Below are 22,590 nucleotides of genomic sequence, written 5' to 3'. Positions count from 1 at the left end.
CTTAGCTGGATGGGATATCGCTCTGAGGTCACCATTCCCTTAATTTTACTTAATCCCCGTGAAACAAGATTTAGCTCCATTCCACTTCCTGGTGCATCTTTAATCCTTGGATCATATGGTTTGTATATTTTCCTTCTTACATTGCTATGTTTCATCAAAATGCACCACTCTTCATAAGGGTGAACCACAGTCTAGGCTGTTTTGAGATTTCCTTTGCCAATGCAATTAATCTAAATCTCTTTACCTTTGCCTCAGGCAGACTGTACAAAACCAGCCACATTCTTCACCAAAATATCACAAGAATAATCTCTAGGCAACATACTAAAAGTCTTTTCCTCTTAAACCTCTTGAGCCAGGCCCTCACAATTACCACTTTCCTCCATGTTTATACTGGGATGGCCCATTAACCCCACTAAAGCATTCCATTCCTTTCCACTCCAAACTTCCAAAATACACATTTCTCTGAGCAAAAGCATGGTTATGCTTGTCCCAGTTTCTGGTGCCAACCTCTGTCTTAGTTTGGGTTTTATTGCTGTGAAGAGACAACATGACCACTCTAACTCTCACAAAGGAAAATATTTAATTTGGAGTTGCCTTACAGTTTCAGAAGTTTAGTCCATAGTGGAAACTATGGCAGCATGCAGGCAGACTTGGTGCTAGAGGAGCTGAGAGTTCTACATCTTGATCCCAGCAGAAAGAGACTGGATTCTACACTGGGCAAAGCTTGAGCATAGGAGTCTACCCCATAGTGACATACTTTCTTCAACAAGGCTATAATGCTACTCTCCATGAACCAAGCATTCAAACACATGAGTATTAGCAGGCCATAACTATTCAAATCACCACAGTTGTCCAAGTCTGGCTTAATCAGCATGATACCCTTTAGCTCCACCCATTTTTCTCTAATTAAAATTATTTAATTCTTCTTAATGGAATAGAATTCCATGTGTATATTTACCACACTTTCTTTATTTATTAATCCACTGATGGGCACCTTGCCTGGTTATTGTGTACAGTGTAGCAATAAACATTTATGTATATAGGTATTTCTATAGTATATGACTTAGAGTGTAGAAATGGATTATATCATAATTCTATTTTTAGGCTTTTTGAGGAACCTTTGTACTGTTATGTAGTAGCTGCCCAAGTTCATATTTCCATAAGCAGTGAACAGAGTCACTCTTTTTGCCCCGGCATGATCATCAGCATTTACTGTGATTTGTTTTCTTGATGATAGCCTTTCTGAGTGGGGTAAGATGGATTCTCATGGCAGTTTCAGTTTGTATATTCCTGATTGATAAAGATAATGAACATACTTTCTTTAAATTATCTTTCAGACATTAATATTCCTTCACTGAGAATTGTCTGTTCAATTCATTTATTAATTGGATGATTTTGTGGGTGTATGTTTTAAGTTGGGTGACTCCTGGTACAATTATGACAAGTTTTCTAATTGTACTAAAGGGGACAATGAGTAAATTAGTACACTAATTACTGGTAATTGTCACATTAAGCATGTTAATAAATGGACCAGACACAGTGCAAGCATCTGTATATGAACTGTTCAAACTTGGACATCAAATAGCTTGGGGCTAAATTCTACATTTTGGAGGGTTCATTATCTTATCTGTAAGCAGCTGACAATACCTACAGAATATTATGTCAAATAAGAAGTAATAGCTTCTTATTGTTCCTGGAACCTATTGCATCACTAGCAAATAGTAGCAACCATAGCATCTATTCTTAGTTTTTATTAGAAGCACTTTGGGGCTGGGGAGATGGCTCAGTCAGTAAAGCACTTGTTGCATAAGCATTAGGACATGAACTTGGATCCCTAGCACCCACATTAAAAAAAAAAGCTAAGCATGACAGTATGCATTTGTAATCCTAACACTAGAGAATGGAGACAGGCAGTTCCCTGAATCCCATTTTCCTGCTAGCTTTGACAAATTGGTAAGGTCTAGGTTCGGTAAGATACCCTGTTTCAAAAAATGAAGTAGGGAGAAACTGAACGAGACACTTGACATTGACCTTTGGCCTTGACATATACATGTCCAATGAATAAATATATACATACATAATGCACATCCATCAACTGATCAATCAATGACATAAAGCATTTTTATAGCACTCACCAATGAAGAGCTGGCTGTTGAGTTGTAGTCGAACATGTCCATCAGCAAGAGTGGGCTGTGTCTTCTGAGGGAGCTGATCTACCTGGAGAGCCGCTCCCTTAACATTCCTTTCTGCCCTTACTTGATGCCACCGGTTGTCATTAAAGGGAGTTGGTGACTGTATAGTGAGCTCACAAGGTCCATTCCCAACATCAAAAGAAAAGGTCACTTCTGTGGGAGCTAGAGACAATTATATATCCATATTTTTCAAGTTAATTCATAGAGAAAACACTGTAGTCTAAAACAGACATTAAAAATAAAACATGATGAAATGTTCATTATAGAGACAATGACACCCATGCAGAAAAAAAATCTTACTCTGAGTTAGAAGAAGGGCAAAATAAACTTCTATCTCAGTGTAAAACAACACAAAGTAAATCTAACTTTATCTTATTTTTTCTTGGAGTTTACTAGTCATTCATGGTAAATCCTAACTTGATCTTACTTAGTCCTAAATAGAGGTATAATGCCTATGACTACAATAACAAATAGAATTTGTTTTACATGTATACATAGTTTTATTTTAAAATATTTCAAAGCCTTATTTAAATTTTAAAACACTAAGTAAAATATTTGGTAGTCATAAATTAAGCTTTGGAAGAATGAAAAAATTTCTGTTAAATATTTTGTAATTTAGTAGGCAACTTGATGAATTTGATTTAAACTTCTAAATATACTCAGCTATAATTAAGTACAGCATAACATTATGGCTTATTTCTTATTTATTGCATGGCTTATGGTTTATTATATGCTTTATGCTCTATAGTTTGATTTTTCTTAAAATATGATTAACTGAAAATCACAGAATTAATTTTAGAGTTCAATATGAACTCTGATATGCAATTTAGAGTTCAAACATGGTAATAATGCTTGTACTTCGAAATTTTGCTGTTAGTTTTCATTGCTAATTAATAAGTATCTCAAGATTGAGTTAGGAGCTTACCACGCAGCTCTATTCTGATGAAGTCAGTGATTCCCAGATTCTCCATGAATACACCAGAGGAAATGGTGGTCTTAAAAAGGAAGTGCACATCAGCAGTGAGCTCTCCATGGAAGGTTGGGAAATGAAGGTATGAAGCCTCAGTGTTAAAGGAAGCTGAATTCCAAAATGACTCTGGTTTAAAAACAAAAGAAAAAGACAAAATGAAAACTCATTAAGCATGCTTATTGCTTAAGCAGTTAATATTAGTAATTAAAATCAAGCCTTTAGTTGGAGTTCTGGACATTCATATCATAGTGTTATAATGCCAATGTCCAAACAATGATTATATTGAGGCTTAAGAGTCTGGTGAATGGCTCACACAGGGATGGTTCAGAGGGCAAGAGTATTTACCTACAAACCCCAGAACTCATGTAAAGATGGAGATAGAGCCAATTCCAAAGTCTTGTCCTCTGACTTCTACACATGCACATGATACTTGTATGTCCTCCTAAACATCATAAACACATCACACACACACACACACACACACACACACACACACACACACACACACACCAATAATAATAAATAAAATAAAGTTTATGAAAAGATTCTGGTTTTGTATTTTATGGGTGTTCATAGTTAAGAGTTTGTTTTGATTCTCAAAAGAAACTCGGGACTTCTGAATAGTACTGCATGCTTCTTGTACACATTGTGAAGGGAAAGAAGGAAGAGGGGAGGAAAGAGAAAGATATCTAAGGTAGAATGGGTGAGAGAAAGAAATGGAAATGTTCTACAGCACACTCCCTTTCAAGATGCTTCTCTGAAAACACACAATCCAAGAAAAGTAAAATTCCCAAGTTACATACAACGAGAACAATCAAAGTCATCTGCTGGTAAAATAACCAAGAATAAGGCATTTAAAAAAAGAAGCTAAAAGAGATTCTAAAGGAAAAAGCAGACTAGAGATTCAAATGAGATAACCTTACTAGAAAAATTATAAACATCTAGGAATAGAATTGACATAGCTAATATCAAATCCCTGATATATAGAGAAAGCTTAGATAATGATGTTGGATGTGGAGAAGAGGGACAAAGCACAGGAGAAAGCAGGAAATGTTTGGAAGGTAAAGAAGACAGACATAGCAGTATAAAGTCTCAGATACAGAGAATCCAATATGTGACACAGAGAAATGTATGAAAAAGCATTCTGAAATCATTGTTCTTAAAGATGACTACATTTAATTTAAAAATCACTTTAGTTTTAAGAAAATTTTTTACATAGAATAGTGTATTCTTTATGAAAGTTTTAAAAAATTGAAGTATTATTATGTGTTGCAGAGCTCAGTCCTCTACATCTATCAGCCTTCACCTGCCAAAGATCAGTTGTGCCTACTTACAACAGTCCATCACAATCTGGGCTATGGACTGCTGATACTTCCTCACCCAAAAAGGAAATGTGGAGGATCATGAGTTTCGTATTTAAGTTTCCAACCACTGTTCCCAACAATCTTATGCATTCTTCCCTAATTGCCCAAGGATTCAGGGTCTCTTGTGGTACTAGCTTTATAAGCTGGGGAAGGTTATCTGAAGGGGATCTTCATCTATGGTGCCATGGGAAATTCATTATCTACATTGGGTGTAGACTCTTATAGTTCAGTTGCCTTAGGGTCACCTGTATTTTGTAAATATACACCAATAAGCTCACTAGTTCTCAGGATCAACTTCAGTGGAATCAAACTTTTTTTTTTTTTTATGGGACTTTATAAGAATGAGAATTTTACAGAATCTCAGGGGGAAAATTCTCACAACAGTTTCATGGATACCTATAGAGTTAAAAGACATTATTCTTTATAGACAGGAAGTGACATAAGCATCCAGATATGACCACTGGCTGTCCAGTCCCTAAGCCTCACCAGTGATGTTACCTATGTGTATGCAATCACATCTATGTGCATGTTTTACACACAGTAGGTTTACAGATGAGGCTCTCTGGGAGAATGCACAAAACATCTTGTAGAAAGCAGCTCCCAGGTCAGTCTTCTCCTCTTTGGGAGGAGAATATATAATATATATAATATATATAATATATATATATTATATATATTATATATTATATATAATACTATATACTATAGTATATATATAGTATATAGTCGGTGTTCATACTGTATTCAGTCTTGACTTGCTCAGGTGTCTTCTTAGCTAGTTAGAGAAGCCTTTGGACATTAGGGGCTGTATGTGCTGTATAATATGGCACACTCAGAAAGAATATGCAGTAGTGCTTGGGGATCACATCACATTTCTTCAAAAATGATTTTTGTATGTGACTTGGTGAAAGTTCTTATACTAAGCAATGGATAGAACCTCATAGATTTGAAAGAGATCTAGGACTATCATGGCAATGCATCATAGGCAGATAAAGGAAACCTTGGCTGTGGAATGCAACCATAAGTAAAGATCCTACTGTATGAAAAAATATGCTAACACTCACCGTCACATAATGGTGAAGTAGCATTACAGAGGTCTGAGAAAAAGAAAGTTTAACCTGATGATCTTATATTACTCAAGCCTTCCTCAGAGTGTAAGTGCAATAAATAAAAACTTCCTAAGCAGTCACAAAGTTAGAAAATAATTCACTGAAGGATAGTTCTTGAAGAAAACAACAAATGAACAATAAAGCAGCCAATTAAAAAATAGGGTCAAATAAAGATAATTCACTCACTATAAGCTAATACAGACAGAACATTCCTAATGTAGAATCTAAAATACATGATTTACCAAGGCCCCCCAAACAGTATATCATGTGTATGTATATATGTGCATGTTTATGTGTATGGCAGGTGTACTCATGACTAATGGTGTGTATGAACATGTGTGCATGCATATGGAGGACAGAGAATAGCAATGGGTATCAATCTTTAGGTGCCATCTATTTTGGAGACAGGGTCTCCCACTGGCCTGGAATTTTCCAAGTAGTCTAGGCTAGCTGGTCACCAAGCCCCAGTGATCTCTGCTGCTTCTGCCTCTCTAGCATAGAGAGTATAGGCACTATGTGCTGCCATATATGATTTTTCTATATGGGTTCTGGGAAATGAACTGAGGTCTTCATGGTTTCAAGGCAAATATTTTACCAACTGAGTTATTTCCCTAGAACCTAAAGTCCTAAATGTCCTGATCCAAGATCTGAGAACAGATCCCCTAGATTTTATTTTAGGGTTACTCAGTAGTGAAGTGGGGTACTGCTCTTCAGTGCTAACAAAGCTTTCACACCTCAGTTTAGTAAGCTTTAGATCTTAGATGCTCCCTAACAGCCTGAACGTTAAAGGCTTGGTTGCCAGCCTTTGGTGCTACTGCAACCTTTAGTAGATGGAGCCCAGTGAAAGAAAGCTATGTCACTAAGAATGGACCCTTGAAGAGGATTGTGGGCCTCTTCCTCCCTCAGTTTGCTTCTTGGCCACCAGATGGCTCAGCAGCTTTATTGTACTACATATTCCTCCCCATCGGGGGACACCAGATGAAACTTCCACAACCATGTGGTGAGAGCAACATTTTCTCTTTTAAAGTTATTTATATGAATTACTTGCTCATAGCAATAGAAAGATGTCAAACAATGCTTTCCTACACTGGCTGTAAGATTGCCACTAGTTCTGTGACCAAAATAAGGATACTTGTCTACTTAATAACCCAAACGTGTTATTGTAAAAATAGAACTGTGTACTTACTGTCTCCCTGGCAAAGCAAAGGCCCCAGTGTATAAGCAGCTTCAGAGTGTGGTCGGCCTGTGTCTGTCACCACCATCTCAGTGACAGGCAGGTGCTCCTTATGAGAAAGGACTATTGTGCCACTGGTCCTGAGAAACAACAATCCAACTCTTAAAATTATTCTGATTAACATGATGATACAATTACCTATGATATTATTATATTACATTATAAAGAATATTATCTCTTGAGATAATGAAGTAATTACTGCTCTTTTAAGATTAATCTCAGAATAATATTTAAATGAGTTTTTAATTACAGTTACAAAAATTAATGTTTTAGACTTCAACATGTTACACAATTTTATTTTATCATTGATTTTTTTAAAGTCATTTTGTTGGTGATTGTATGCTCCTCTTATAATTTTTTTAATTTAGAAAACTAAACTGACAGATTAGAAAACAAAATAAATGCAATCCCTCTATAAGTAAGTAATATACAGACTAGCGTGTGTGAAATTTCTATGTGGCATGCTGAGTCCATTCAGTGGATAGACAGCACTCACCTGCTGTTGACCAGGTACTGTGCCAGGTATCAAGTACACACAGTGTGTAAAATATGTATATGAGTGTTTTGCATTTATCTATGTTTGTGTGTAATGTGTGTGCCTGGTGCCTGTGGAAGACAGAAGATGGTGTTGGATCCCTAAAACTGGAGTTATGATGGTTGTGAGCTACAATTTTAGTACTTAGAATTTAATCTTAGGACCTCTGTAAGAGTAACACTTGTTCTTAACCACTGAGCCATATTTCCAGCCCCAAATCAAAAATTTTAACTCTCATATACAAAACTAAAACACTCATGGAATCATAGTGTTTCCACTCATGGAATCATAAAATTTAAAAAGATGGATGAAGTAAATAATCTGGAGTGTGTAAAATATTTAATGGTGATGAAAGGTTATTTCTTTATTAAAAATAAGATCTCAAAACTTCTTCAATAGAAATATTTTCCCATTCACAACTTATTTTTTACTTATTTCCTATTATTTTCTGAAGTATATATATTACTTGTAAAGCATGCCTAATTTGAAAATCCAAGTGATATTCTAAAATGTGAAAATTATTAAATTCTGGTATGATGCATAAAGTGAAAAATTTTACACCTGATGTCTTGTGATAGTTAAAACATAGGTACATTAAAACACTGCCTAAAATTACCTTCAGGCCACGTGTATAAGTATATACAAGTAAAATTCATGCTTAGACTTTGGTCACTTCTCTAAGATATATCACTAAGAGTTTGTAAGTAATTCAAATCTAAAAATACTTGAAACCCTTCTGAAACCCCCACAGCACTCTTCTTACAACTTCATTTGCAAATATATTTTTAATGTAACTTTTTCCATTTTTATCCTAAATTTTCCTTTCATGGCAGTCTCAGGCCTATTGCATATAACTGTAACTATTGGGCACAGAAGTGTTAGCTATTAGTTCAGGGAGATGAGAGTTTTAGTCAAGGTTTTAACAGACCTGGGCTTTCCTTGATTGCCCAGATCCCTCCCTTAATAGAAAAGATTATTACTTCATACATGCTTATGTTCTCCATGTGATGTGCTTTTCAGGTTGACTGCTTCAAATAAGTCTTTGGTCTACAGTTATATATTTATTTAGAAAAGATAGAATGATCTATCTAAACATATTTCATTCAAATATATTTTAACTTGTTTGAACAAAAATTATTTCAGCTCACATGATAATTATGCTCAAAATACTGCTTTATTTATTTATTTATTTATTTATTTATTTATGGTGCAGGGAAATTATGTAGAAATCACCATTCACTGAGGTCAGCATCACAGTTGCAGTGGTATTGAGAATCAATGCAGGTCCCTTCTAATCCACAAGTACACTTTTGAGGATCAGGCAGAGAACCTCCCCAGTAAGTGTATGTTTCATTGGTTCTTCCAACCCACCAGCTCAGTGAGGTTCCATCTGAAAGACAAGTATGAGAAAGATGACACCTATTGCTACCCCATTGCCCCAGTCATCACCATTCCAACATAGTTCCTTTACTTCCAGGCTTAACAAGTGTGGTTGCTGTGTGTGTGTGTGTGTGTGCATGTGTGTATGGAAGATAGGTAGAGAGATAGAGGAATAGATAGGTAGATAGATAGATAGATCTTAATTTTATCCCAACAGGAAAAGGTTTTTCTAAAGAATACTCTATGAATTTCCTCTCCCAATGTTTCAATATACAATGTCACTTATTCCCACTTATTTTCTATTATTATGAAATGAGTTCTTAATTTCTTTGTGCATGAGATTGTACATTCTCTAGAAGGGAATGTAAATTTAAGCCATTGAAAGAACCATCAAAACAAAATCCAAACTAATTTACAAAATGAAATGATCCTGTTTGAAAAATAAGATGTTCACCAAGACAGATTAATGTTTGTACAGAGACTCAGATCAATCTTACCAAGTCTTTTTTTCTTGAGGACACTCATATATATTAAGCATTTGGGAAGGTATGATTTCCTTGTGAAGATTTAGTACATGCTTTTATATGTATGAGTTTTTCTTGCATTGTGTAGTCTGGCTATTTATTTGGAGGGTCAAGAAATGTCACTAATAGGTCTTTTTTTTTAATGCCTTAGGTAATATTATTCTCAGAAACCAAGTACTCTGTTACCTAGTTCTGTCAGTGGTACAGGTGCTCAGGCCATCTCTTAGCACTGGACGTGACTAAATGATAGACCAAGACATTGTATTTGTTCTTTAGAACCATGCATTAAAACAGAAAGTGGTATTGGGGATGAAAAGGGTGCATTCTGTAGTGCATGTAGAGTGGTGATAGAACTAGGTGGCAAGGACAATCACTCAGAAGCATAAATGGGCATGGAAGGAGGCAAATGGCAGTCATCAAGACTTGAGATCACAAAAAGCAAAGGAACTAGGTTAACTCAGGACAAACCTCAAAACATACTATGCTTTGTTTGGTGCCATATTTCAGATGTATATGTTGTCATCATTGGGCCTGCATCTGAAATTTTTTTCAGCTTCTATATTAACATCTATTACAACTGAATTACAACTCATTCTTCAACAGGATATCTATAATTACTATTACTTTCACCTAATCACTCCTCAAAAGAAAGACATAAAAAGTTAAAAGTGGTCCTATTTAGTTTGTAAGGAAATAAATATTTAGAACATCAAACACTTATCTCTAGGAAAGAATAACTATTCATAAAATGTGATGTTCTTCTCTAAATGCTATTTTTTTCTTAAAACAATGTTCACCACTGCACTTGCATGGATTTACAGCAAAATCTTATTGTATCCTAAATGTACAAGAATAAATTTGCATCTAAAAAGGAGTACATTTTCAGAGGTAGTTAATGTCATTGAGTTTGTTCAAATGCTTTAAAACAGTATTTCTCAATCTGCAGGTTGAAGTCCCTATGGGGGTTGGGTAAGGGCACCAACAAACAAACAAACCAGATATTTACATTATGATTCATAACAGTAGCAAAATTTTAGTTATAAAGTAGCAATAAAAACAATTTTATGGTTGGGGGAGGGTTCACCACAACATGAGGAAGTATACTGAAGGGTTATAACATTAGGAAGGTTGAGAACCACAGCTTTAAAGTATTACAGAGAACTCAGGAATACCAGCAAAACTTTCAGCATCCATGGGGGAGATCCTCTTTAGGTCCCACCCCTTACTAAGCAGCTAGCTACTGGCAGTGGGTAGCTGATGAGGGAGAGAGAATCATCCTTTTGAAGGTATGACTACTGTAGGCTTTCCAGGCTCTAGTCTATGGCATCACACTTTTATACATATGGACAGCACTAACTGGACTTAGAGAGTTTTATATTTTAAAAAACAAGAGACATGAAGTCAGGACAGGAGTGTTTGGGGGTAGAAAATGGGAAGGATTGGAAAGTGGGGAATAGATATATTTCACTGTATTCATGTATGACATTCTCAAAAATAAAGAAAAATTATTAAAAACTTAAAAGAGGATCTAGAAAATAGTGACAAAATTTAGGGGGACTTCCAGACCGGTGAGAAAAGAGAAGACAGATCTCTTTCAGAAAATCCTAGATATAAAACAAAAGATAACCAAAGGAGACTCTGATAAGTGGAAAGAAGAAGGTAAGTTGGCTGTGACCCCATAACTTAAGTAAAACTATTGAGACTTACATGGGGTCTTATTAAAACTCCTCACCTGTATTAAAACTTGTCAAAGAAAAGAAACTAACAAAGGTTAACACAGATATCTAAATAATGAACAGTAGTGGGAAATCAGTAAGGCCAAAACAAAATACTCTTTCTATTCTTAATTGACACAGAGGTAACAATTAATTCAAAATAATATATCAGTGAAGTGTTGGATAGAAATAAATATTATGGGTAAATTAATTAAATTGGAGGCCTGATACCCTTCCACACCTTACTGTCTGTCACCCAGGAGGTCTGCTGTAACCAGGCACACAGGTGAGACTCCTGCCCAAATACCAAAGCCAGCTGGCACACCCACAGAGCCCAGTTGATGAGGATCTACCCCCTCTACCGAGCTTCATCTTCCTTCTGGTTTGCTCCTCCACAGGGGCCAGATTGGTGGGCCCAATACCCTTCTCTGACAACCCACAGCTTGCCTGTTCTCAGGAGGTCTGCAGTAAACAGGGACATAGCCTACCTCTCTCTCAGGAGGTCTGAAGTAACCAGGAACACAGGAGGTCTGCTGTAACCAGGGACACAGTTCCTCTGGTCTGCATGTCCACCTACAACTGGGGCAGATTCTGCCCACAAAGCCTACCTGTCTCCCAGGAGGTTTGTCCTAACCAGGAAGACAGGAGGTCTGCCCTAATCAGGGATAGAAGATCCTACACCCTTGCCCCACCACCCCAAACCAGAGACTGCATTGCCTGCCTCCTAGGAAGCTGGCACTAACCTGGGTCACAGAACTCTACCTGACTCCAAGGAGGCTGGCTCCAGTCAGAGATGCTCAGGTCAGTTAACAGCAGAGATATCCAGATGGCAAGAAGCAAGTGCAAGAACATAAGCGACAGACACCAATAAAAGTCAGCAGCATCAGAACCCAGTTCTCCCACCATAGGAAGCCCTGGATATCCAAACACACCTGAAAACCAAGCTCTCATCTAGTGAAGATGATAGAGGCCCTTAAGGAGGATACAAATAACCCCCTTAAAGAAATAGAGAAAAACACAGGCAAACAGGTAGAAGCCCTTAAAGAGGAAACAAAAAAATCCCTTAAAGAAATATAAGAAAATACAATCAAGCAGGTGAAGGAATTGACTCTAGAGAATGGACAACTCAGGAAAGAGATCAGGAGTTACAGATGCAAACATTACCAACAGAATACAAAAGATAGAAGAGAATCTCAGGCACAGGAGATACTACAGAAGATATTGACATATCGATCAAAGAAAATAAAAAGGCTAAAAAGCTCCTAACCCAAATAAAAAGATCAAACTTAAGAATAATAGGAATAGAAAAGAGTGAAGATTCCCAGGTCAAAGGGTCAGAAAACATCTTCAACAAAATCATAGAAGAAAATTTCCCTAACCTAAAGAAAGAGTACAAACGTACAAGAAGGCTACAGAACACCACATAGATTGGACCAGAAAAGAAAAATCCTCCTGTTATATAATAATCAAAACACTAAATGTACAGAACAAAAAAAGAATATTAAAATCTATTAAGAGAAAAAGGCCAAGTAATATCTAAAAGCAGACTTATCAGAATTACATCAAACTTCTCAACAGAGACTTTAAAAACCTGGACAGATGTGATCCAGACTCCAAGAGAACACAAACTCCAGCCCAAGCTACTATACCCAGGAAAACTCTCAATCACCACAGATGGAGAACCCAAGATATTCCATGAAAAAACCAATTTAAATAATATCTTTCTACTAATCAAGTTTTATAGAGGATACTGGAAAAAAACCTCCAACCCAAGGAGGGTAACTACTCTCAAGAAAACACAAAAAATTGAACATCTTATGACAAACCCATAAGAAGAGAATCACACACACATAATATGACCTCCAGGAACAAATATAACAGGAACTAACAATCATCTGTCTTCAATATCTCTCAACATCAATGGACTCAATTCCCCCAATAAAAAGACACAGGCTAACAGACTGGATATATAAACAGGATCTAGCATTTTGCTGCATACAACCCAGAGTTACTCTGATACCTAAACCATATAAAGACCCAACAAAGAAAGAGAACTTGAGGCCAATTTTGCTATGAATATCAATGCAAAAATACTCAATAAAATTCTCACAAACTAAATTTGAGAACACATCAAAACCATCATTCACCACTATCAAGTAGGCTTCATTCCAGGGATGCAGGGATGGTTCAATATACGAAAATCCATCAATGTAAAACATTATATAAGCAAACTCAATGAAAAAGTCACATGATCATCTCATTAGATGCTAAAAAATCCTTCGACAAAATTTAACACCCCTCCCTTCATGTTAAAAAAACCTTGGAGAGATCAGGAATTCATGGCAGATCCCTAAACATAATTAAAGCAATATATAGGCAATCAACAGCCAACATCAAATTAAATGGAGAAAAAGTAGAAGCAATCCCACTAAAATTAGGGACACTCTCTGCCCACTCTCTCTCTCTCCCAATCTATTCAATATAGCACTTGAAGTTCTAGCCAGAGCAATTAGACAACAAAAGGAGATAGGGGGATACAAATTGGAAAAGAAGAAGTCAAAGTATCACTATTTGTGGACAATATGATAGTATACACAAATGACCCTCAAAATTCCCTCCAGAGAACTTTTATAATTGATAAACAACTTCAATTAGATACTTATATCTGATCATTGGACTGAAGTTGGGGACCCCTATGGAGGAATTAGGGGAAGGATTGAAGAAGCTGAAGGGGTGAGTAACCCCATAGGAAGACCAGCAATCTCAATTAACCCAGACCCTGGGAGCTTCCAGAGTCTGTGCCACCAACTAGGCAGCATACATGGGCTGTTCTGAGGCCCCTGGCACATACATAGCAGAGGACTGCCTGGTCTGACCTCAGTAGGAGGAGATGTGCCTAATCCTAAAAAGACCTGAGGCCTCATGGAAGGAGGATGCCCAGTGGTGGGGGGAGCACACTCCTGGAGACAAGAGGAAGGGAGAATGGGATGAGGAACTGTGGGAGGGGAAACTAGGGGTGGGGCAGTGGCTGGAATGTAAATAAATAAAATAATTAAAAAGTGATTGCAAAGTCGAGATACAACAGAGTATCAGCGTTATCAATGAGGCAGATTAGGGCTATTTGAAAGTAGAAATAAATTAGTTATAAAATGGAATTTATGTTCAAAGGCAATCAATTCAAAATTAAAACAAAATTCTTGTTAGAAGAGAAAAAGAATGGAATCAAATACCCAGTTAAAACAAGATAAAGAGAGGAAGGATTTCGAAACAGAAGTTGTGGCTGGAGAAATGGCTCAGCCATTAATGTTTATGCTCACAATCAAACAGAGAGGAAAAGAAAATTAACAGAGCCAGGTGCAGTGGTACATGCTTGGGATTCTAACACCTGGGAGGTCTCAGCTGTATCAGGCATTCAAGGCCAGTTTTGGCTACCAGAGGTCCTTTCTCAAAATGAAGGAAACAAAAGCAAACTGGGAACAACTGCTGAGGTTTGATTATGGTTTGTCTCTCAAAGATTCCTGTTAGGGGTGCTGGATCCTCAGCACCCAATGTGGCAGCATGAAAACCAGCGTGGCCTTAAAGAAATGGGGTCTAGAAGGAGGGCCTTGGGGTGCTGCGTTTGGAACTGATTAAGATGGGTCACATGATCTCTTGTTCCTTGCCCTCACCCACAGACACTCCCATCTTATCACGGTTGATCTGCCTTGGTTATATAGCAAGAGAGACCTCATCAGATCTGAGTGAATGCTGATGGCATACCCTTGAGCTTCCAGAGCTATGGGTTATATAAAACCATTTTTCCTTATGTTATCCAGCCTTATAGTATACCACCTTGGTATAGAGATAAAAATAGACTGATAGAACAACAAATAAAAGCTATAACACCCAAATATTAATCAAAGCATCAAACACTTTAAGCATGAGTATCTAATATGCCAATTAAAAAACAAAGTGTCAGAGTAGATGAAAACAAACAAACAACAACAAAAACTCACAAAACAAATACAAAAAGATGAAACTATGTGTTCTGGACCAAAATTCCTTTTAATATAAACAATATTAGAAGTAAAGAGATCTATACTATCCTAACACAATTAAAATAAAGCTGGAGGCCCTGGAGATGATTCAATGAGTAAAGTGCTTGCCACACAAGCATCAAGACCCAAGTTCAGATCCCTAGAACACATGTAAAGGCTGGGTATGGTCTGTAACCCCAGCAATGAAGGGTGTGGAGACAGATGGATTCACTGGCCTGCCAGCCTAGCCAATTGGTGGACTCTAGGTTCAGTGTGAGACTTTGTCTCAAAAAATTAGTGGAGAATAATCAAGAAAGACACTCAAGTGTTAACTTCTGATCTGGACATGTACATGTACACATGTTAATGAACACCCTGCCCACATAAACACACAAGCTAGGGTATCTATATCAATTTCAAAGACAATTCTGGAGAAAGCAAAATCATCAGGAATAAAGAGGAGTGAGATACAATGAAAAAGGGGCCAATTTTTCTATAATACATAATAATTTTTATGTGAATTCTTTCAACAACAGAGAATCAAAGCATAAGAGTCAAAAACTGACAGAACTCCAAGGACATGCAGACAAACACATTCTAATACTTGGAGGCTTGAACACTTCATGGTCATAATCAAAAGATCCAGTGGACAGAAAGCTAATGCTATTGTCAATACAAAATTTTCTTATATTAAAAAATGCATGCCACTACTTGTATGCATGCACATTCGACATTCATTAAAATATCAGAGGTATTCTCTACTGCTTTGTGGTCCAATCAGAGCCTGATGGAATTAGGAAAGGCGTTGAGTAAGCTTCCAGTAAATGACCTTGGCCTTTTTCTCCTGGAAATGCACCCTAAAGCCTGCGGAGCTGCACCTTTGCCCTATGTGTCCTTTCTGCATCACGCTGAGTCCTCACCTTCTGTATTTGAGGATGCTGAGGTCCTGCATTGTAGGTCCACCTGCTGCTCACAGTGATCTGCAACATCTACCACAGCATGCAGCTGTGCTGCACTGGCAGCATAGGAGAAGGCTGCAGAACGCATGTGTCCTTCTGGGCCACCTCTGACCGTCACTACATCGGGCCCTCCATGATGAACAACAGTCCATGCTGTGTCTGCTGAGAGGAAACCAGACAGAAAAGAGACATCAATAGGCTGCAGGGATGCTCACAAAGCACAGACCGAAGGGATGTCAACACTAACATTAGATACATTTAAGAATGATGCATCTGGGGGAGGAGGGAGAGAGAGAGAGAGAGAGAGAGAGAGAGAGAGAGAGAGAGAGAGAGAGAGAGAGATTGAATATACTTGGCCCAGAGTGGCACTATTTGAAGATTTGAAGGTGTGTCTTATTTGGAATAGCTGTGGCCTTGTTGGAGGAAGTGTGTCATTGTGAGTGTAGGCTTTAAGACCTTCATCCTTGCTGCCTGAAAGCCAGTCTTGCCTAGTGGCCTTCAGATGAAGATGTAGAACTTTCAGCTCCTCCTGCACCATGCCTGCCTGGATGCTTCCTTGTTTCCACCTTGATGATAATGGACTGAACCTCTGAACCTGTAAACTAGATCCAATAGGAGTTGCCTTGGTCATGGTGCCATAGCTGGAGCTACCAGCAGCTAATAGTGCTAGAATCTGAGTTTAGTTTCTCTTATTAACTGAGCCATCTCTCTAGACCCGCATTTCAGAAATTTTAATAGCTCAATTGTTAAAGGTACATGAGGCAAATTTAAGAGTTTTATTCCTACAAAATAAAGCTGGAAGATGACTGATGAACAAAAGCCAAGGTTGTCTTCTAGTCACTAAACATAGGTAGACATATGTGAATGTGTACCTGTATACATGTATGTATCTGTATCCACACAAACATATATACGTTCCAAATATGTTTATTTAAATTTTATCATTTTTAAAAACTGAAATTACTTCTTTTTTAATTAATTAAAAATTTATTTACATCCAAAATGCTTTCCCCTGCCGGTTCCCCCCTCACAGAGTCCCTCCACCATATCCCTTCCTCTTCTCCTCTGAGTGAGTGCCCCACTCCTGGTATCCTCACACTCTGGTGCATCAGGTCTCTGCAGGAATATGCACCACCTTTCCCACTGACACCAGACAAGGCAGCCCAGCTAGAACATATCCCTCAAACAGGCAACAGCTTTTGTAATAGCCTCTGCTCCAGTTGTTGTTGGGAGACCCACATGAAGATTGAGCAGGACCTTCAGGTTTCATCATCTCCAGGACATTGTTGCGTAGGTGGTTCTGAATCATTTAATTTTCTTTTGCTTTGATATTCTTTGACACTCTTTACTAGAGTATTTTAAGTTTCTTTGTACTTTCATTTGTCTGTGTTTTCCCTTAGTTGTTGATGACCCATCTTAGTTACTGGCCAACTTATGAAACTTTAGAACATATTAAATGAGAACTATTTATTCTAGATTTCTTCTTCTAGAGAGTTGGAAATGATGGGTGAAAGCACATTTCTGTAAAAATAATTAATTATCATGTAATCTTCCATAATAAAGCTGTGCTTATTTGTAAAAATAGCTAAACCAAGGGTGGTTTATAATATCAGAAAATTAAATCTCCTTGATGATGAAAAAATTGCATGCCCTGTAGATGGCTAAATTTTCTAAGTTACACATAAATTCGACCATATACATGCTGTTTTCTAGCACTTTGAGCAATTAGTATTTTTGTTTTAAACTGTAAAAAATGTTAAGATCAAAGCTTCATATTTATTGCTATAGATATTAACATATGTGATTGTGAGAAATGTAGGAACAATAAGGATGAGCTGGCATGGCTTTTGATTTTGCTACATAAAATTTTATTTACAAAATATTAATACATATTTATGCAGTATTTCTACTTCTTAACATTATACAACTAACAAACTATTTTTATGTATTATTGTAAACTAAGTGGATTTTTGAATCTACTCTCATTCTGATTCTATGTATAGCTCTTATACAAAGCTAAAGACTATTAACATACCTGTCATATTGCAGTACACAAGAAACGGCATCAGTGGTCCACTTCCATCTACATCAATGTAGTAAAGTCCAGAAGGGCTCCCTCTGTGCCTGTGGGCTTCACAAGACTGTTCATAGATGGCTGTAGGGGAATATCATTTACCAGAAACACAGTGAACTTCTCAACATTTTCAATTATTGTACAGATGCTTCAATTTCTAAATTATAGATACATAAAATATATGATTCAGCATAGTTTTATTAATACATGTGAACTTATATTTGATTAGATAAAAGAAATATCAAATTTGTAAAAATAAAATTATTTGTATTAATAAGGTAGAAGGAAGTTATCAAATTACAATAAATTTGTGTTCAATAGTATTAGGTGCTATGTAAATTTGGTTTATGTTTCTATTTTTTGTAAAAAGAAAATAGTATGTCAGTTATTAAAAATTAAGATGGCTTAGAAGATAAGAGCATTTGCTGTGTGAACACCAAAGTTCAAATTCTCAGCACCTAGTTAAGAATCCAGGTGTGGCTGAGCATTCCTGTAACCCCAGTGTTGTAGAAAACTCAGTAGGAGGCTCAATGGGGCCTTGATGGCTACCAGACTAACTCTAGATTCAGTGAGAGACCCTGTCTCAAGGAAATATATTGAAGAGAAACAGACACTCAACATCCTCCTCTGGTCTTTGTGGGCTGGATACCCATTGACACATAAGAGCACACACAGAAAATGGAGGTTACATTGGGAATGTGATACCACCTTTAAGAGAAAATTATTTTGTAACATGGAGATTATACTCTCTCTGTGTACATGTTTTCTCTCACTTTTAAGTTAAGAATGAATATTTTGAAGCACAGTATGAAAGAGTTAGGAGGCAGTCTTGGGGAAATTGTAGCTTCCAATCCTACATGCTGTTTGTTCATAATTCTATTCAAACACATGACAAGTATCCATCAGAACTAAGTGCCAAAATTAAAGAAAGAAATTTTATTCTAACTGTAATAACTTAACATTCAACAAGTGTTAGTTATAACTTACCCAGGTAATATGGTATTATCCAACAAATACACGGTAATATATCTTTAAAATAATTGAGTAATTATACCCTTTGCTTTAAACGAACATTTAAAAACATGAATGCAACTTATAAATGAGCAAGTCGTCTTTATTAAAAAAATAATTATGTTGAAAAGAAGCTTTATTAAGCATTTTGAAAATAACAAATCATGGTAATTCAAACTCAAAACAGGAGAGAAAATATTTTTGATGAATATGTTTTTATATGTTAATTTATTCTGTATAATTAAACATTTACATTTGTGCATATAAATATGTTACCAAGATAAGGGATTCCTAACTTTTAGCTTAAATTCTAAAAAGACCAGCAAGGCAACATTTTGACCTACAGAAAAGACATTGAATGCATAAGAATGCAAATGGCCTCTTGAAGAAGGAACCTGATGAATGTTAACTGTGTTGGTTTCTTTCATTAAAGCCTCAAAGGTCAGGCTTTTGCTATACCAACAAGCTCATTTTGGCTTTGGAGACAAAACCAAATGAACTAAACAAATGAACTGTGCCCCAAAAATGTTGTAAAAGGGAATGAGGTGCATTTATATCATTATTATAAGAATACTGAATTTTCTACATGTGTTTTCATAAATGTTAACTCAAAATATTTTCAAATCCTCAAGGAACATCAAGGAAAACAACAAAAATTGTATAATACTGGTTCAAAAACTAAAATGAGTTCAAGAGATCATCATTAATCTGCCTCATATTTATCTATGTTTGAACTAGGTTACTGGCAAGCCCACTCCCATGTTCCCTCACATGTTGGCCTTGGAACATCATTAACCTTTATTGACCTTTCGAACAACAGACCTTTCCCTCAAACTACCCTACCTAGAGACTTCTGTGACTAACCAGATTCCTTTTTACAAAATAATACCATCATAATTCCCACTAATGAGTAATATTTTTAATCCTCTTTGGTTTAAGGCTGGACATACAATTGCCCTTGGAACATATTTTCAAGATTGCTTTCTTGGATTACAATCCAAATTAGCCTAATATAAATGTAATTTTCTTTTATCTTGATTAGGCTGACTTTATTCTTTGATTTTAAGGGAATTTTAAGGTAAGGTATGGGTGTTATTTTTCTCTCATTTCACAAAATGGAATATTTAGAAGACCCTTTTTCAAAAAATTGTGTGTACATGTCTGTGTATGCATGCATGGAAATGTGTCAAAAACAAATTGTAAAGGGAATAGTGCACTTATAGCATTATCATATGAACAAACTCAGATGTACTTCCTTAGGTACTGTGGAGAGCCAACAGAAGGCGGATATCATCCTTGTAGCCATCTTAAGCCATATAACTCTGGAAAGAGACTTGATTACATTAGCCTACAACAGCTGAGCACACTCTGATAACATCTTGCTTTAGATACCTAGGATTTTCTCTTGGGTGTGTGAGACTTAAAGGTATGTGACTTAAGGGTGTGACTTAGAGATCAGATTTAGAGACAAGACCTAAGGGCATGATTAAAGGCGAGACTTAGAGGCGTGGCTTAGAAGTGAGATATATAAAAGGCGAGAGGCAGACAGGAGAGTTCAGAACAATTTGGAGTAACAGAGAATCAGACACTTAGTACAACTTAGAGTACAACTTGGAACAGATTATTAGGCACTCGGGAGAACAACTTGGAGTTAGTTATTAGACATTAGACAGTACAACTTGGAACTAGGAATTAGGTTAGAGAGTACAACTTGGAGTAAGAATTAGGCATTGAGGAAGAAGACACTTGGACTAGAGAACTCGGAAGAAGAATTATTAGACATTAGGCACTTAGCACTTGGAGAAAGAAGCTTGGAACTTGGAGGCACTAGGGACTAGGAACTAGGGACTAGGAACTCAAGACTTGGGACTTGGAGAGAAGAAGAGAGACTGAAGAATAAACAGGATTAAATCACACTCTGTCAGGTCTCCATTCCTTGAATCCATCCTCACTCTCTCTCTTGCTGAACCCCGACCCACAGACCTGAGCAGCTTGGGGTAGTACGAGCCGGAACAAATTAGCCCCCAAGGCTTTTGGCAGTGTGGGTTCCAACACTGATAGAGTGTCCGAGACATTTTGGCCCCCAAGTGTGGGTTAGAGCGGCTCTCAACATTTTGATGCCCAAGCATGGGACAGCTCGGGCCGCAACAAGGTACCACTCATAGTCTACCTTTCTTGAGACAGGGTTTCTTGTTTGTTTGGAAATTACCAAATAGGCTGTTCTGGCTGGCCAGTGAACTGCAGGGATCCACCTACTTCTGCCTTTCAGTGCTGAAATTATAAACACTGGCTACCATGCTCTGTTTTTATGTTAGTCCTGGAAATTGAAGTCACGTCTTCATGCTTACATGGCAAACACTAAACTAAATGAGCCATCCCCTCAGCCAATAAAACTGCTTTTTGTTCATAGTGTGCAAGAATAAATCTTAAGTCTGAACAACTTTAAAGTAAACAATGTGAATCTCATTACCAATGTCATCCTAAAATGGCCCCAGAGTAAACTGTTGAAATCACTAGTATTCTTTCAATAAATGTCGTAGGTTGGAACAAAAGTCAGATGGATTACTGTTTTGTCAGTATTTTTTTTTCATACAGATGTTTTTAATTGTGCAAGTATTTATACATGTCTGACAGGATTTATACTCATGGTTAGATTTTTGTAGTAGGCTTAGCTAGAGAATACATAGCAAAGAGAATAATTGAAACTTTTGTTTCTCTGAGTCCCTTGACTTTTTAAACGACAAAGAATACATGGATCAATTACATGACTATACAAAAAATGATCACTTATAAATAAGTCTCATGACTAAGGATTTGCTGAAACCCTGCTTCATTCACATGATACATCTATTTGAAAACCTTAAGTGCTAAAAACCACAATTATCAAGATCATGATTATATCATGTTAAAATTTAAATATTTGAGGGCTAGAGAGATAGATCAGTGAATAAGAGCACTGGCTGCTCTACCAGAGGACCAGGGTTCCATTCCCAGTTCCCACATGACAGCTCACAACTGTAATTCCAGTTCCAGGGGATCTGACATCTTGACACAGACATACATACATGTAGGCAAAACATCAATTGTTGAGGCCCACACTCTGCCTCAACACTTTGGCTCAACACTTTTGGGCTAAGTGCTCTGGTCAAGAGAGAGAATGGGGCTCTTGGGGCAAGAATCTCAAAGAATGGAGACAAGACAGGGTGTGATTCAGTCTCTTCTATTTTCTCAAGTCTCCCTTTATCAAGTCTCTTCTATTGAAGGGAATTCTGAGGTATTTATATACACAAGCAGGAGAACACAGGTGAAAACACTTTACCACGTGCACCATACAGCTGAGGTCACTAAACAGCAAAACAAGCTATGTGGGATAAACAATATATTTATCAGAGTGTGCTTCAGCTGTTATAGGCTTTTGAAAACCAAGTCTTTCATCAGGGTATATGGTTCCAGATGGCTGCAAAGTTGATCTAGCCGCTTTCTACTAAAGTCGGCTCCCAACAATCA

The 22,590-nt window shown here is 37.0% G+C and overlaps 1 protein-coding gene across 3 annotated transcripts in view; it reads right to left on the bottom strand.

Annotated features, from left to right (window-relative positions):
- The window catches only part of LOC117713937 (contactin-associated protein-like 3), a 149,104-nt gene that overhangs the window by 18,625 nt on the left and 107,889 nt on the right, over nt 1-22,590 (bottom strand). For 2 of the 3 annotated variants that reach the window (XM_034510488.2, XM_076938842.1), the window contains 6 exons: nt 18,034-18,153; nt 15,960-16,160; nt 8,638-8,794; nt 6,822-6,949; nt 3,118-3,288; nt 2,136-2,354 (listed from right to left, as the gene is read on the bottom strand). In XM_034510488.2, the coding sequence (XP_034366379.1) occupies nt 2,136-2,354; nt 3,118-3,288; nt 6,822-6,949; nt 8,638-8,794; nt 15,960-16,160; nt 18,034-18,153 (996 nt within the window). The remainder of the gene's footprint in view (nt 1-2,135; nt 2,355-3,117; nt 3,289-6,821; nt 6,950-8,637; nt 8,795-15,959; nt 16,161-18,033; nt 18,154-22,590) is intronic. The other variant, XM_076938843.1, reaches the window with a different exon arrangement.

The sequence above is a fragment of the Arvicanthis niloticus genome, chromosome 8 (genome assembly GCF_011762505.2).
Source record: "Arvicanthis niloticus isolate mArvNil1 chromosome 8, mArvNil1.pat.X, whole genome shotgun sequence".
Taxonomy (NCBI): Eukaryota; Metazoa; Chordata; class Mammalia; order Rodentia; family Muridae; genus Arvicanthis; species Arvicanthis niloticus.
This window is presented reverse-complemented; position numbering and strand designations above follow the sequence as displayed.